General features: G+C 39.6%; 1 protein-coding gene across 2 annotated transcripts in view; it reads right to left on the minus strand.

Annotated features, from left to right (window-relative positions):
- Positions 1 to 17,351, minus strand: part of arhgap10 (Rho GTPase activating protein 10) — a 51,569-nt gene that overhangs the window by 26,632 nt on the left and 7,586 nt on the right. For both annotated transcript variants that reach the window (XM_004549325.4, XM_004549324.4), the window contains exons 2-14: positions 9,586 to 9,681; positions 9,390 to 9,451; positions 7,473 to 7,544; positions 7,154 to 7,255; positions 5,579 to 5,689; positions 4,856 to 4,960; positions 4,249 to 4,378; positions 3,654 to 3,760; positions 3,427 to 3,521; positions 2,714 to 2,795; positions 2,482 to 2,524; positions 2,307 to 2,375; positions 1,798 to 1,872 (exon numbers count right to left, since the gene is read on the minus strand). In XM_004549325.4, the coding sequence (XP_004549382.1) occupies positions 1,798 to 1,872; positions 2,307 to 2,375; positions 2,482 to 2,524; positions 2,714 to 2,795; positions 3,427 to 3,521; positions 3,654 to 3,760; positions 4,249 to 4,378; positions 4,856 to 4,960; positions 5,579 to 5,689; positions 7,154 to 7,255; positions 7,473 to 7,544; positions 9,390 to 9,451; positions 9,586 to 9,681 (1,149 nt within the window). The remainder of the gene's footprint in view (positions 1 to 1,797; positions 1,873 to 2,306; positions 2,376 to 2,481; positions 2,525 to 2,713; positions 2,796 to 3,426; positions 3,522 to 3,653; positions 3,761 to 4,248; positions 4,379 to 4,855; positions 4,961 to 5,578; positions 5,690 to 7,153; positions 7,256 to 7,472; positions 7,545 to 9,389; positions 9,452 to 9,585; positions 9,682 to 17,351) is intronic.

Raw genomic sequence — 17,351 nt, forward strand, 5'->3', positions numbered from 1 at the left:
CCACTTACCCGTAACTCTATCTCGGTCGATTTAGGAAACGCCTATATCCCCACCTTTCCTGAAAGGTCTCAAACCAAAAATAGCCGACATTCAAACTAGAAAGGAGTCGTAGGTTATAATTTTTCTCTCAAGATTTTTCATTTATTAATTTTCTATAAATTATACAGTCAAAAAAGCACCTCATTAGCCTCACATTTTAATAACAGTTCCTTCTTACTTCAGGTGTGGCTATTCAGAGCAGCTATTGCATGAGTTTATTTTTGCGCTGTGCACACTCACACTGCAAAATGTCCTAACCGCCTGCTTGGTTCATCTAGTGACAGATGACTCTTCTTTATCATCTGGGTTTTTTGGGCACAAAGAGGCCACAGTGTGCCTGGCGGGTCAGTATTCAAGCGATACCATTTAACCAATGAAGGTGCACCATAAACCTTTTCAGCATCTGTTCAGGTCTAATTCAGTGTTTAACAACTTTTGCTTTGAACTGTAAAATATTAAATGCCTGACTTTGCTCCTTGGAAATGTGCATTCATTAAATTTACCTATGCAATTACATCTGGAGGACCAAAACCTCCAATTCAGCAGCTATTATGACCATATCGCCACCGACACCACACGCTGCCCTGCCCGTTCTGTCTGAACCACAGACAGGTCAGAGAGGGAACGGAGCTCACTTTTACAGGTTTCTTCCTGTTATATTGTTGTCTGTCATTCAATAGGTGCCGCTCTCTTTGTTTGTACTGTAATATGATGGGAGAATTTTGTATCACTTTGTCCTCTCAGATTGGACCGTGGCCATGTTGGTGGGTGAGAGATGAAAAGGAGGAGGTGTGGGAGGATCCAAAGTCTTTCTTCAGGGTTTAAAGCTTGTTTCACCCACTCACTGTGAACTGTTGTATGCAAGAAATGTTTGTGAATGTGTCTGTGGAGAAGTAACACACAACTGCTGTCATACATATTAGTCATTTCAGGGATAAAATACGAGTTGCGTTTAGATAGAAATATTTAGGCACAGATTAAATCGTTATTTTTCTTTAAATGAGTAACATGCAGATTCTCAAGACTAGTGATGGAAGTTTTCTATACTTTAAGGCTTTAAAGAAACTTCCGTAGCAGAGCATTAATGGAGTCTACCGCATGAGTCGGCGGGCTGGAAGGCTGCAAGGTTTTGGAGAGGAAGCTGAGACAGGCTGGCGGCTGCCTGAGTTTGTTGTCATTCTGAACACAGAGCTGAAAGTGAGCTGGTGTCTGCTGGAGACAGCAGGAAACCAGAGAGCAGACAGGGAGCAATGGAAAGGACAGAGGACAAGTTCTATAGAAAGGGAGTTGAGTGAAAGGGATTCGAGACGAGTAAGAGGCATAAAGGTAATTGAGAAAGGCAACTGACAGACTAAGCCATCTGCGAGCACACAAGAGGCCATCCTACTGGCGTGTTAATGAAGGAAAAGCCAAAAAGCAGAAGAATGTGAATAGGATGGACCTCGTTGGGTTGTCTCGGGGGGCTTAAAACTGAATGAAAGCGAAGCCAAGCTACACACTGGCACTTGTTGCACTTCAGAGAGCCACGGGTACCAGTGGGCTGAGTCACGGGATGATTTCCAATCGCTATCTTTTTAATATCACCCTTAACAGACACATCCAGACACATCCATTACATCAGCATATTCAACTAACTAGGGGCGACCTAATTTCACAGAGATAGTGCGGTGGCATTAAATTAAAATTTGTAACTTTATTCAGTCCTTACTTAAAAAACTAAAAATCTATGTGAGAAAAAGAAGAGAATGAAGAACTTACCAATCATTAATGAGAGGAGCTTCTGGACCTTGGAGCTTACCCCCACAACCCTATACAGGCCTTGGTCATTAATGCCTAGAATATAACAATAATAAAAATAATACACCTCTACTTGCATATTACTTACAATACAATAATGACAATTATTGAAATAATATATTTGCAGCATGATTTCAATTTTAACCAAGTTCATTATGAGGTAACAACATGCATAAAAATATCAGTTTTTAGAGGATCTTTTTATGAAGAGGTGGCCAGATAAGAGCAAATAAGTAAGAATAATGCCGTGAAAAGGCAGTTGCATGTCTTCAGTACAAGGTGCCTGCAGGTGATGCTGGGAAGTCTTTTGCCTTTTCAATACTGGAGAAAGTCTGCCCCCTTGTGTACAGATAAAGGCTTGCATGCATGTTACCTACTATTATTACTATCCACCAACACTGAAATTTATCCTGCAATTTTCCATATGCTAGCATCAGATATTTACATTATTAAATATATTTATAGCTCACCTCTTTTCTCTATTGCACTGATGGAATTCTTCACAAAACTGAAACCAACGTCATCCAACTGAGCGTCGACTACAGGTAGGGAAAAAATGAAGACGAAAAAAAAACACCGATGCTTATAAAATTGTGATATCACATAATTTTACAGATTCAGTGTCTGGCACAGCTGGATCCTTACTTCCACGTTCTTTAGAATAAGTCCTCATAAGATAATGTCCGACCTGTTAAAGTAACAACCACAAAACACAGACGTAGAGTTTTAAAGTTTACGCAATATATTTTTGGGGAGTTCTAAGTATATGTTGGTGTAAAGCTACATGTATTTGCTCTCTACAAGATGGCAGTTAAAGAGAATGTATTAAAACTCCATGAGTGAGTGGTAGATGATGACATTGTGAAAGCTGACTCACAGGCTCCTTCCCACCCATGGCTTGCATCCAAAACTTGTGGTCATCCTCAGACAGAGCCTGCACTGTAAGCACCGTTCCTGGCCTGGGAGAGAGCCATACCACACTTGTATTAGGAAAAGCATCAGAGGTATAGTTTTGTAAAATATTAAGGAGTGCATGAAATGTATTTGCAAAAAAGCAAAAAAAAAAAACACCCTCTGCCACATACATCTTAGATTGGTTGTACTACAAAGAAGAGGCCAGCTGGTTTTATGACACTTCCAATCATGTAGGAACAAATGGGTATCAAGTTACTCATTACAGGGCGAACAGATGTGTGCACTGACATTTCCATTCTAAATTTAAGGTATTGCTCTTCTATTAATACTACAGAAAAGGGGCGGCGCAGGGTTAAGTTCTGTGACAAAACGGGATATATATTACAGCATGATGCGTGAGGGCGGTCCTCCAAAACAACCCCTGCAGTGCTGCCCTCGGCTATCCAAAACATAGCAACAAACACCAAGTGTGTGTGTGGAGCTAAGCCCTTTAGCAAAACAGATCTATGTGCTCTGTGAACAGTCTGTGGACAACATTTACATTGTGTTCAAGCAAAAGTCATCCAGCAGGCAATAACAAATAATGTGTCACCAGTAATCCAAATTAAATGACAAGTTTAATACAAGCAAGATTTTATCACAGTGTGTTTGAGAACATAGTAAGTGACAATATACCGATCTGTTATATCGAGGTCTAAACAGAACCTCCGGTCCAACACATCTGTCGTTTTCCGGACACAGGATTTGAGTGTGATGGACTCTGTTTCCCCCTGGAACAAAAAAACATCAAAATATGGTTGGTTATTTAAAAAAGAAAATGCATGACAAAATGAACGTTGTAATGGAAAGTAAAAGACTGAACAGAGTCTGATTTTTTTTTAGTGTGCGGCACTTCCACTCACAATCTTTCCTCCTGATCGGTGGTCAAAAGTCACCATGTGCAGGATCTTTTGCTCTTTAACAAATGTGCAGTAACGCTTGACCCAACTTGAACCAAAAGGAGGTGGCCCTAGATGAAACACAAATATTAACAACATACTGTAAACATTTCATGTGGTTTAAGTCATAACAAGCCCTTTTGGGCTCTGCTGCAACACGCTAACACACAATTGACAGTTCCAGTGTGGTTCTCCCCGGATAACGCTCGCAGTTTTCGCAATGTCCTTTTTAGCGAGCGAGTGACAAAAAAATACGCAGCAGTAAGCAAATTCAGTTAAAACATCTACAGTGTCAGCAACAAGTGCAACTTCAGGAACTTATCCTGTGTTTCAACTTTCTGTGTCACGCTACAGCAACGTTGCTGCTGATTTACATAAAAATATCTGATATATCACCTCCATTTACACATTTGATTAGCAGCAACAACAAAAAATCCCCTTCTAATAAGGAAGAGTTATATTTGTGCTTTTTTTTGTCGCTCAGAGTTTGGCTGCCTGCTGCGCTTTATTAACTAAAATGTTATACACATACTATTACATGATCACAAACAAGTCTTACGTTTTTCTTGTACATAGAGGTAGCCTTCAAAACTGATGGGACTCGTCTGTCTGTACTCTTGCGGTGCCTCTCTGATCCTCTTCATCAGCTCGTTTACTTCCGACCGAGTGCCCTCAAATCGATTCCTTGTCTAAGAGGGAGAGGAAGCAAGCGCACACTCCAGGAAGTCACTTTCGGCCGCTTGGTAGGGATGGCCTCCAGAGGCCTCATTAAGTCACAGCTTGTATTTTTATGGCTTCCATAAAACACCTTCAACTTTTTGAAATTAGCTGCTAATTTACAGTATATAAATGTAAAGGTAAGAATGAAACTGTGTCCTGCAGGATAGGAGAAATCGAAACAACAGAGGTGTGACCTGAAGCGGTAAAGAAAACAAAACATATTTTTCTCAGGAGTTGATGGCCAAATGAAGATAAACAGACAAGTAAATACTAGATCGGAACATGAAGAGGCCTTTTTCCCTATTTAGTGACCAAAAAGTTAAAATTTAATCTTCTGTTTTCTACACTTAAGACCTTTCTTCTGTTCCTCTCAAAGTGCAAGGGAAATGACATATATAAACATTTGCTATCATGGTAACAATTAGGCAAAAAAAAGTATTATTTACATTTTGAATATTAATCTGCAGCTCTCGTTTATAATGGTCAAAGTCCTTGGCGAGCTCAAAGCCCTGGTGATAAAAGGTGAAGACTGTCTGAAAGAAGGCCAGCATCTACAAGGAAAACACATGAGACGAAGAAAAAGACCAGAGATAAAAGGTCAGCAAGTAAAAGAGAAACTTGCAAACTATATCCACATAATGACAGGATACGATGGAATTGTTTAGTAACTTTTAGTCAGGCAAAAACTTGTGACGGTGTAGGACTTCACATATTGCCTTTTCGTTTTAATACGGAAGGGGTTTGGGATTTCTGTCATAAAGCAATACTGTTATGACCATCTGTATCTGACATTAAGTGTCGGGATCTGTAATTTTCCATAGTGGTTTTAGCTGTGACAAATCTACTAATCTGAGTCAGTATTAAAGTTACAGATTTCGTTTCCCAAGAAAGTAGATCCTTACTTACAAATATTTTCACATCTATTAGAAGGTAGGCACACTTTGTACAAGGGGAAATTTCAAAGACACCAACTCGATTTAGTGTGGGGTTGTTGAAAATGCACCCCTAGAAATAGAGCTCTACCTTTTAATCCATCATTTCTTACTGTAAATCAGGCTAATCCCATGTACTGTATACACTAGCACATCGGTTTTGTTTTAAGACATTCATTGTGGTATGAATGAAACACCGCGCCAGTGCTTTTATGCCATTTTAGGTCAGTTACTCACCGGTTCCACACACTCAAACTTCTTTCTCTCTTGGATCTCCTGCAGTTTACACACGTAGTCCAGCGACTCCTCCTGAAAGTGCCTCCTCATGATTTCCACCTGCGTGTCTGCCTGGAGAGGTGGAGAACACACCCCATCATAATTATAGTTACAGGCAGAAGCGCGGAAGCAAAGAAGAAACATCACAATTTTAGTTTTTTTGGTGCAATTTGGGACATTGAGGTCTACCTTGGTATGGCTTTAAATTGGTATAGAAGACATACTGAAGTTAGTAAATCAAAATCTGACACCAATGTTTAGCTAATTTCTACCACCCCCACCAAAAAAAAAAAACAGGTTTGCTGTGTGATCAACCTCCATTTCTTGTCTCTTTGGACAAAGAAAAGCCACACACGCTAAAAGAGACGAAAACTGAAGGAAGTGCAGGGATCCGTCTTCAAGGACAGCAAAAGCAGTACAAGTCAAAGCGAACTTAAATGTCATTCAGACCATACAAAGACTGCACAGGACACCACGGCTTCCTTCCTTGTAGCTTAATGTGCAAACTGTTGATAAAGTGAGAAACACAATCTTTCTGATATCTATCTATCTGGCCATTATCACTGCTTCTTGTGCTTTGCAAGCCAGAGCTAACCCCACTGACTGATGGTGAGAAAAGACACACCAGTATTCACATCTACGGAACAAGGGGCGACACTGAACTCTAACCTACCAGTAGGGAATTTGAACAAAGAAAAGATCTACTTATTTCATTTCTGTGATTATTAGTATTTGAAAAATGCCCAGAAGTATCATAACCATCCAGGAACTACAAAGCAGCAAGGCTTGAATACTAGAAATACATTTTAAGTGCCATAGAGTATGCATATTTTCACACTACAGCAAGTTTGTTTCAATATTGTCAAGTAAACATCCAGCTCTGATTACTACAGATACCAAAGTTCTCACTTGTAGTTCACACACCAGGTTTATATTTAGTATAAACTGTTCACTGAGTTGTCCTAACAGCTGATGGAGTTCATGACCCTTGTAGCAAGGAATGAAATATGGGGTCTATTTATACAAGTCTGCTAAAAATCAGTATTGGTGCCACAGACTCTTGTCTTATAAGAGTCCCAAAGAATACAAAACCCCGCAGTCGTGATGTTAACAGTTCTAACCACCCCCTGGTTGGTGGATCTAACGTACGGGCAAGCTTTACAGGGTTTCATCACAAAACACAAAAAAACATTGTTTTGTAAAAGGTGGCTCAGTTCGTCGTAACTCAAAAAATGTCAGCTTGTGGTAGTGCAGCGGGGATTGATCCACAAACTGCAGCAGCCACGGTCAACCTCAGAGGTGCGGTACAAAAGAGCACACATTTCCTTTTCAAACAAGCCAGGAAAACTATTGCTGCAAGGCATGCCAGTGGAAACCCAAAGCAGTCGACCAGGTTTTGCAGCCTCATGGCACCGAACGATAAAGCCAGAACCGGAATTCAGACACTAAACAAAACATCTGCTTGAATAATCTTACTGTCATAATAAATTCATATCATGTACGTCACACAGAGCGGTCAGGCAATGATAAAGATACCTCTTGCAGTTGCGGCTCTTTCTTCTTTGATGACATATTTAGAAGCTTTTCCAAAGAACTGTAGTATTTCTCTGTTTCCTTTTCATATCTCTTTCTTTCCGCCTTAACAAAATACAGGGGGGAAAAAAGCAGTAAAATTAAAGGAGAAGAAATACTTCCTTATTTTTGGGAATTAAAGTAAGAAGCTGTATGTGTAGTAAAATCCATTAAACATTAACTACAGAAACTACAAATGCATTTTTTATAGTTATTAAGGGCATCAAGCCTACAAAAACCAGACTGTTTAAGGGAAATAGATTTTGGAATGAGAGGCCCTTACCCTTAATGCACCAAGCTGCTCTTTCCTGAACTTCTCCAGAGGTTTCATTAAGGTTTCTGTGATGTTCCTCATCTACGGAGAATAAATGCCTTCATTAGTGCTCATTTCAGTGACATGCTTCATTAATAAAACTTTTACTTACTTACTCACGACATTCAAAACTTTCCAGTCTTAACGAACGAGCGGCTCTCTGTAGTTACTTGCCACTACTCTTGCCACTTGTACCATGTTGCATAATCCATCCTTTCATTTTAATAATGCTGCCATGCTTTTCAGACATTTGCACATTGCAAAACAATGACAAGAACATGTGCAATTTTTATCTGTTACTGTCCTTCCTTGGTGACACATTATCTGGCCCATATTTACATATTTGAACTGCCACATGAAAAAACTGTGGACTACCACCTGGAGCATATTTGGCTTTGCACCAGTTGTTGTCTATTAGCATGCCAGCAAGGTAAACAGACAAAGTATAAGGCCACACTCGGCAGCTTCTCTGCTCAATGGTAAATGGCCTGCATTTGTATAGCGCTTTTCTAGTCCATAGGACCCCAAAGCGCTTTACACTACATTCAGTCATTCACCCATTCACACACACATTCACACACTGGCGATAGCAAGCTACATTGTAGCCACAGCTGCCCTGGGGCACACTGACAGAGGCGAGGCTGCCGGACACAGGCGCCACCGGGCCCTCTGACCACCACCAGTAGGCAAACACAGGGTTAGTATCTTGCCCAAGGATATTTGGCATGCAGCCAGGAGGCAGCCTGGGATCGAACCACTGACCTTCTGATTAGTGGCTGACCTGCTCTGCCACCTGAGCTACAGCCACCCCATCTCAAAGTGAGTCAAGATCACATTGAACTGTAAGTGTAAACATTGGGACTTCATTCCCAGCTCATCCTCTGCCAATCCTCCCCCAAAAAAACCCCAACCCAAAACATAAATAAGTATTAAAAAAAAAAACTGTACTGCAATCATTCTCAGCCAAGATGGCTGTAACTTTATATAAACAGTATCAATAGAATCTTTGTGGAGATTTAAAGCTGAAGCTCCATTGTGGCTTCTTAAAAGTTGATAATATGCCAACATTTGAGCGGCTCAATGTTTCGTTTTTTACCTCTAAACAATACTAATTACTAAAAAAAAAACTTTTGTCTTCCAGTAGTGCATTATTAAAGTTACTGTACGTAACGTCTTTAGTCCAGAGTTTCTTCTGTGCTGAGAACAAAGCATGTCTGTACTTGTTTGGCCATAGTACTTTTCCTTACGCTGCATGGTGATGTCATCGCACTTTACTCTGAGGATTCCTGCGCTAAGTCTGTGCTTACGGTCTGAGCATGATGCTGTAATAGGCATCTCCGCAAGCTACTGATGATGGGTTCACTCCCTAACCCCAGACAGGCATTACAAGAAGATGGCTGGAAAGTCTGCATCTGCATTGTAAGAATGCTTCAAACGAGTAGCACTGACAAGTGTATCAATTCACTATTAGATGGGATTTTTGTGGTTATACTGGCAGCTATAATATTGCTACCTGTGGCAGAATAGCTTTATGGCAATATACGGTCATAAACACTTGCATTGTTGTGGATCTTGTTGGTGGTAGCGCTTTATTTGATCTGGCTTGGTACTTAAAGTTTGGGTGTGTGATGAGTGTTGTGCGTAATGTAGTTATGGACTCTTGCTCTCTCTGTAGCCACGCCCAGGCAGGGCATGTGACAGTGACCCTTAGACAGCCAGAAGGGGAGGATATGTGCAAACGCTAACAATATTGCAACAACAGCTGGAGAATATGCTACAAGTATCCTACATTATGAGCACTAGACACACACACACACACACACACACACACACACACACACACAAAGGTACAGCGGGCTTTCAATTAGGTTCTAACGGGTCACTCACCATCAGCTCTCTTTGGTCTTCAAGGTTTTTGAGGAATGCTGAGAACTCTTGCAAAGACTCATCTGAAGAAAAAACAAAAAATAACACATACAGGGTTAAAGATATTAGAATTATCAGTTGCACTCGTCTAACAGCACGTGTTGGCAAAAAACATATGGTTAGCGCCTTCAATATGAGGTGGTTAGCCCACACTTACCGATACATTTCTCATCATCGGTCTTTGCATCGCCAATGTACTCAAACTGAAACTCTCCCAGGCACTGGGCGAACTTGCGCTGTGCCATCCCAAGCTCTACAAGGAAATGTCAAAAACATAGTAAACATCAGCCTCATTGTATTAAAAAGGGATTTTACAATATAAATCATAACACACTACAACTGTGTGTCATCCTGGGCACCACCTGTGGAAAAGTGACATAATAAAGATAGTCTTGAAAAGTAGGTCTGCTGCACTTAGCTGTTAACCACAGTGCAAACATCCTGTCTGTCTACATCCTGTTGCACATCAAACCCTCGTGCACCAGCAGTGCAGGTACCACTGCTTCACATTTGCCACAAAACAGGGCAAACTATATTTAGCAAGTCACACAATACACGAGTAAATGCTTTGATGCTAACAATGTGATGCTTAAAAGCTAGACAGCTGTGAAGCCAATACATCTAAATTAATATACACAAATTACAATATCGATTTCCCAAATGCAATGCAGTATTATATTTTCCTTTCCTAAATAATAACATTACATGAACCCCAAAACTTGGAAAATAAAATAAAATGTTTGGTTTCTACAGCACTTTGGCAATGCTTTTTACTGCCTGACTAAAGGCAGGTGACTAGATTACTGGAAACTTAAAATCATCACACATACAACAGGACAGCACAGCAGTTAACACTACTGCATCACAGTGAGTGCAAAGGAAGCAAAATTGGCCAGAGGTGTGAATGTCAGCATGAATGGCTGTCTTTCTTCCTGTGTTAGCACTGCAATGGACTGGCAACTGTTCCAGGGTGTAACTCGCTTCTCACCCTAAGACAGCTGGGATGGGTTCCAATATGGATGGAAGGACGGATGGATAGTAATCTGCCCCAACATACCCTAAAAACATCATGAAGCATTCCTCAATCAACACCAAACTTAAGCAATGCAGATAACTAAAAAAAAAAAAAAAAGTCTTTCACACTGTTATTTGGATTCCTGGCTTGCTTGTGGCTCAGCTATTAAAAGGTTAACACTTTCAACCTCGACTTTATTCGTTTTCTTTATCTGAAACCCACTGCTGGTCACTCTACACTCTAAAGGTGTTAAATCTGTACCGTCCCAAAGCACACGAGGCACATTAAAACCAAAACACCTGTGGTTTGGGTCCTCTGGCCAGTTGACGTGGAACTAGGGGAAGTTTAAAGGATCTTCCAGACAATGGGGCAGCTTCTTATTATAGTATTGTTTTTGCTCTAAGTAGTTTTTCATATAGCATTTGGAGGAAATGCTTTATTTTCTTGTGAGATCATTGTTGATGTAAGAGAAAAGTATAAACAGAAAGTGAAGCATCTAAAATGCATACAAGCAGAACTTGCACAATCACTTTATTCCTCTTTAGCAAAAATACTATAATAAAAATAAATAAAACACAAGGATTCATGACTTGTTTGTGGCAAATGACAGATCATTGCCTGACCCCTGAACAACTGCAAGACACAGAACAGAATAACGTCACACCGTGAAGATTGAAGTGAGCTTTAGGCTACGTTCACACTGCAGGCGAAAGCGCATCAAATCCAATTTTTTTGACCCTATGCGACCCATATGCGATCATGGTATGACATCCGATATTTTCAAATCCGATCTGGGTCACTTTCATATGTGGCACTGAATCCGATACATATCCGATGTTTTAAAAACATCGGATATGTATCGGATATATAAAACAGCAATAAGGATAATTATTAGGTTATTTACATTATTATGTAAATAAAATAACTTAAAGCAAAAATTGGGAAACGTAAAGTCCGAAGTCTTTATATTAAGGGCCATCAGTCAAACAATATTGTTTGCTCTGGGTCTAAACAGAGCGCGTTGTGTGTGACGTCTTCTTTTGCGCATGCCGGCCGCTTTGAGGGTTCACACTAGAGCGCCTTTGCTGTCGCATTTTATTTGTAGTGTGAACAAGCAGACAAAAAAATTGGATTTGATCAAAAAAATCGGAATTGAGCATTAAGACCTGCAGTCATCCTTTTCTGTATATATAAATAGGACACTGCACAAGTTTCATTAAGAGATGCAAACACAGAACAGCGGTGGAGTATCAAAGACTGACTCCTCTTTAAAGGTTGTAGTCTTTTATTTTATAAAGCCAGAAGAAACGAGAGGGAGGTGTGCTCGGGATTCCTTATTATTGTCAGGAAAGAATCACTCAAGTTTCTGTAAGACTTTATTAGGCAAATATTCATAGAAGACAAATGATGTCATAAACTTGCTTGAATCACACCAAATACACGTGCAGCTCATTTTCCTAATGTGCTTGTACTATAATGAAAACTTCATTCTGTCTCAGAGGTGACTTCTACCTGAAGGAAACACATCCTGGTGAATGATGTGTGTGAGTGCTCTAAATATGGGTTAAAAAAGGTATTATTTTCAAAATAAAGGTATAGCAAATATAAGCCTACCAGGTCATTATTTTGGAAGCAAACACATCTAAGCTATAGGTTGGAATTATTTTTATTTTTTTTTGAAGGGACCGTAAATCTAGCAGGAATCTAAACCACACCGACAGCAAGAATTCAGCTCAGCAAGTCCATAAAAGGTGACTCTGGTCAGCCTGCTCTCATCCTTAATTGGCAGAACATGGAATGACTACAAGCAACAGAGGCAGGACATATTTGCTACCCACTTTGATAATAGATAATTTATTGAGTAATACACAGTACTGCATAACATCCAATGCTTCTCTTTGGATCTGGCCTCTTGTAAACCTTACGCAATATCTTCTGATGTGAAGACCTGGCACTGCTGTTTAGTCAGTCCACGAGAGGGACAGTGAGATTCAGCTGCGTAACCAATTAGTCAGAAATTTCCCCCAAATGCTATTGAGGAGTCCTTCACCGTAATGCTGTACATGCTAAATGTGATTTGTCGTTGGCGTGCTGAAATCAGCAAGGCCTTCGGTGAAAACGGCATCTTCTGAACTGCAGCATATATAGATGTAAAAAATTATTTCATATACATCATTACAGGGCCCAGACGAGGCTTCCAGATCTTTCGTGTAAAGATTTTGATTTCACATGGTGGAGTTTTAACTTTTTGCAGATGGTTGGAAGATGGGCTCAACATGAAATACATTTCTGGAAAGTTTAGCTAACTAGTGAGCAACTTGGAGTGAGGATACCAATTGATACTGCACCATGGTCACGTACTCTGCAGACAGTCCTGAAAATACTGAAAGCAGAAAGTGTTCACAGATTCTTAGTTACAAGCATCTTTTCTGCCTCATTTTTTGTGTGAAAAGGTTCTCATATTAATGTGTAACAGTAAATCTAAATGCTGATATAGCTGTGAGATTTCCCAGATTTATTGAAACTTCTTAATAATGAGATACACTTACTATTACTTAATTATTGTAATTTCTAAACTGTTTAACCAGAATGAAGCAGTCCCTCACCACAGACAGACCACACAACATCAAGTTGATGCAACTGGCTGCATCGTAGGGTTACAAGGCATCTAAATCACACCTAAGTGGATGGGTGTTTCCTCCGTTTTCTAATGTCTTTAAGTTACCTTTTTTGAATGGAGCCGTTACCAGAAAACAGTTTTATCAGCATGGAAACCCTTTAAAAGATAACCCCCGTCCCAATGCATTTATCCCCATTTGATGACTTCAACAAAATGTTTGCAATATGAGTCTCTGTGCTTTGAAGCAGCCGTGCTGAAGGAACACAAGGAAAACAAGTATTGCCAATTAAATCCTTGCTCAAAACCTTTTATAGAAAAGCAGTGTTATTGGAGTGCATTGCTTCTTTTCATTCCCAAAGTTGTGCTTTTTATTGCTCACTCCCCTCTGTTGCTTTTGGCATTGCTTGTTTGTTATCAATGTTCGACATAACTTTCCCCCCCATATTTTAAACTTACAAAGTTTGTGTTGGTCAGTGTTATATGCTGTCATCTTTAGTAGTAGTATTAGAATGTAAGGTTTTAAAAGCATAGCTCATTACCAACCTTTCATTAAGGTATTTACTTGATAGGTAATGAGTGACCTTTATGGAGTCCTTGGTCACCTGCAGGTCTCAACTTATCCAGAAACATATAAATGTAGAGTGGAAAGTTCAACTCCTGAATGACACAGTAAAAAGATGTTGTGACAACATTACACTGAACACTGCCACACCTTAAAGCCTCAACACACTACATTGTACCTGACGTAAGGTCAGAATCACATGTCACTAAAAATCAATGCCATTCAAGCAATTACTGTTATACTGCAGAGTGTAATGTGCATGCTGTAATACACAGGTTTTCTACAGAGTTTTTTTTTTGTGCAGTGTTTAAGTTGCCTCAGGGATTCAGTTCTCAGTGAGGCACTCGCTTCTCTGCTTTTCCAGATTTAAACAACTTACACAATAAGTTTCCAACAGAGTTGGGATGATTCATAATTACAAAACTAATGATGTATAAAATACAAACAAAAACAGGGTGCAGTAATTTAAAAAAAAAAAATTACAAAGACTTTCTGTTCTTGAAAGGTACATTTAGCCTAAAAACAGACAAAAAGCTGTTTGCAACTTTTTATGCCCACAACTTTTTTAGAAATTCAATATCTTCTTGTTGTACTATTTACAGGGTGAAAGGTGAAATTACAGAGTTCCAGATGTTTTGGGTTGTAGCCTGTTTTTGTACTGTTAGAGAAAGATCATGGGGGGAAAAAGACACAGGTCTTTTGTATTTTACTTTATTAGGATATGAAACATCTTTTGTGTATTAAAAAAAAAAAAGGTAATACAGGGCTAACAACACTGTGGATAATTAATATGCACTCCAGAACACTGATGTCAACAGACAGATTTGCATGGTTTTTATTAGAGCCACATGTGCAGTGCAGGTCGCACCCATCTGCAATCTGATTACATAGGCTGCAAGCATGTTTAACACACTTCAGGGTGGACAGTTCAGGCCAAGCTGTGGACTTCATTACATAAAACACAAAGAATGAATGTTATCCAGTTACATGAAGCTCCAGCAATAATCAACACCAGGCAACACTCAAATAAGGGGAAAAAGCAAAAACAAAAAAAAACCCCGGCATTGTTTTCCTGTACAGTTTCAACAGCATAGATTAATTGGATACAATCATTCCAGTGATAAACAACGTGTCAGATGAGAGGTCTGCAGAAGAGATTGAAACGATATTTCTTTCCTTCAGGACAGCAACTATCACATACCACACACACTAGGGCATGCAAGAGTCCAAGGCAAAAGCTTCGTCTGCTTTTTGCCTTTTAAAGCAAGGCATTTCAGAGCAAACCTGGGAACTGTCAAACTTGGCTAGTTTCTCCGCAGAACACCAGAGACCCTACTCTTCTGGATTTACAGTGTGAGTCATACAGACCCCACCTTACTTGTATCTGATATCACAGGCTATGCTGTTCTATAAGCGGAAAGCAAAGGAAAATAAGTGGCCAGCTATGTGACATTAGCACTGGCATGCCCATTCAGGAAGACAAACAAAATGTGAAGGGTAGTGAATTAAAGGACTCTGGTTATTGTAGAGTGTCACCGATCAAAGGGCAAGACTACTTAAAAAAAGAAAAAGAAAGAAAGAAAGAGCAAAACGAGTGAAGAATCTTTAATAGAAACCTCTGGAAAAAATATTTTAAAGCCAAAGATGGTGGTTGTCCTGTAACACCCACTAAAAAGCCAATCATCTGCTTTATATCAGCCGAACTAAAAAAAACATAAGCCCATTGTGCTGTTGCACATAGCGTAGAATGTTGTTGCACTGCATGGCATTTGTTTAGTGCTCTGATGGGATAAACCAGAGACCTTGCTTGACTTGGTGCTCTGGATTAAAGCATAAATGATGGAGTAATGCTTTGATATGCTGCTCTTGCATACTTAAAAAAAAATCTTTTTTAAGTTCATACTTAAAAAAAAAAAAAATTTAATCAGATTTGACTGTTGAGTCTACGCATACAGTTTTTATGCCTCAGTCTCACTGAATCAGAGTTTTGACTTTCTCTCTATTCATGTTTCTAGTGTCTTGAATTGTCAGCCCAAAATGATGCTTAAGCATTACCTAGATGGCTGCTGTGTGGCTAGACTTGTGATAAGTACTATGCATAACTGCCAATCAACCCTATTGCCACTTCTCCCAGGAAACATCTGTAATCTGCATGTCCCTCAAGCTTTATAATTAATAATTGAAATACATGTTACCCAACTTACCACACGGTCTATGAAACAGTGTATGTACACAACCCACATACTAAATAAAATTTCAACACATCTGTCAGCGCAACCTGGCAACCCACAACCTTATTCAAGGGTGTGTGCTTACTGTGCAAGCAGAACATTTAGATGCTGTATGCATTAGCTCATCACTTTAACTTTAGGCTTGCCATTCCACCAAAGATATAGTAAACAGCAAGACTTTAAAGACACAAGACAATAAATAATGTTTATTCTTGCCTCTGAGGAAGGTCTGAGGAAAAATATAAGGACCATTGATTTGAGCATGACTAAAGTGTTGTTAAAAAAACAAAAAACCCTCCTTCCAACTGTGAACAAGTTGGAAGCTGGGCCACAAAGCACTCATCTCTATAGAGCCAGCTATGCATCAACTTTGTTGGGACCAAGTAAAAAGTGAAACACTGGAAACGCCAGAAAAAGTCCAATACTACAAAAATATATACAATTTACACAGTGAAGTATCACCAAAATCACACATTGCTGATCTCCTGTTAGTTCGGCAATAAAGGGAGCTTTATTTTAAATATATTTGATAACTTCGATGTTGTACTGTGCTGTAAAACTCACTTCAGACAAAGGTCTGGTGGACAATAGTAATATTAAGTTCCCTAACTGCCTGGTCCTTCACCAAAAATCACTGATTAATCCATTTAATTTCTCAAACACTGTATTAATATCAGGTGCTTTAAGAACTGGCATTCACAAGAACAAAAGCAAAAAAAAATAAAGTCAATGACAATAATGAATCTAACACCAGGAAAAAAACAACAACTTAGAGTCATTGTACTGTCAAGATATTTGATTAATCTACAAAATGGTCTGTTGTTACAGTGCAAACAGCTTCGTTAATGGAGCCTGATTGCTTAAAGCACTGTGTTGTAACATATATTAATAAACTGTTCAGAGCAACCTATCCATTGGAAAATACTGGCACTTACAAGTTGAATATTAATGAAACTGATTGTAGAGTTACTGGTTGCACGCTCACCAGTGCTCTTTATAAAAAAATGGCCTCATGTTTTCTGTTACACTGGGCTTTACAGATTAACATCACTGATAGTCAACAACAGTTAGCCCAAATCCTTTTTAACTTGCTGAGGGTTTTAAAGCAGAACGTTTAACATGCATGTTGGGACTGCAGTAGCTAAGGTTTTCTCCATAACAGACTATAAAATGTAAGTCCATGTCAAAGGTCAGTTGCAGAAGAAGTCCACAGTGTATTTATTGGCATCTGTTGGAAAGTTGCTTGTTATGATTTCTATAGTCTCACCAGATGTGCCACTTAGGTCAGGAGTTGCCTAATGCAAGCCCACAGTGTTTACGTGCCGCGCCTTTCCACAGTCTTTCCTGTTCCACTCTCCCATCTTTTCCAGGCTGTATCCCAGCTCTACTTGCCTTCCACCTTTGCCCTCCCCAGAGCCAGCTCACCCGACCCCTCCCGCAGCTCCCTGACCAGAAAGCATGCATTACTTCATTTACGTATCCCTGAACCTCAAAA

Source organism: Maylandia zebra, linkage group LG6, assembly GCF_041146795.1.
Source record: "Maylandia zebra isolate NMK-2024a linkage group LG6, Mzebra_GT3a, whole genome shotgun sequence".
In the NCBI taxonomy this organism is placed as follows: Eukaryota; Metazoa; Chordata; class Actinopteri; order Cichliformes; family Cichlidae; genus Maylandia; species Maylandia zebra.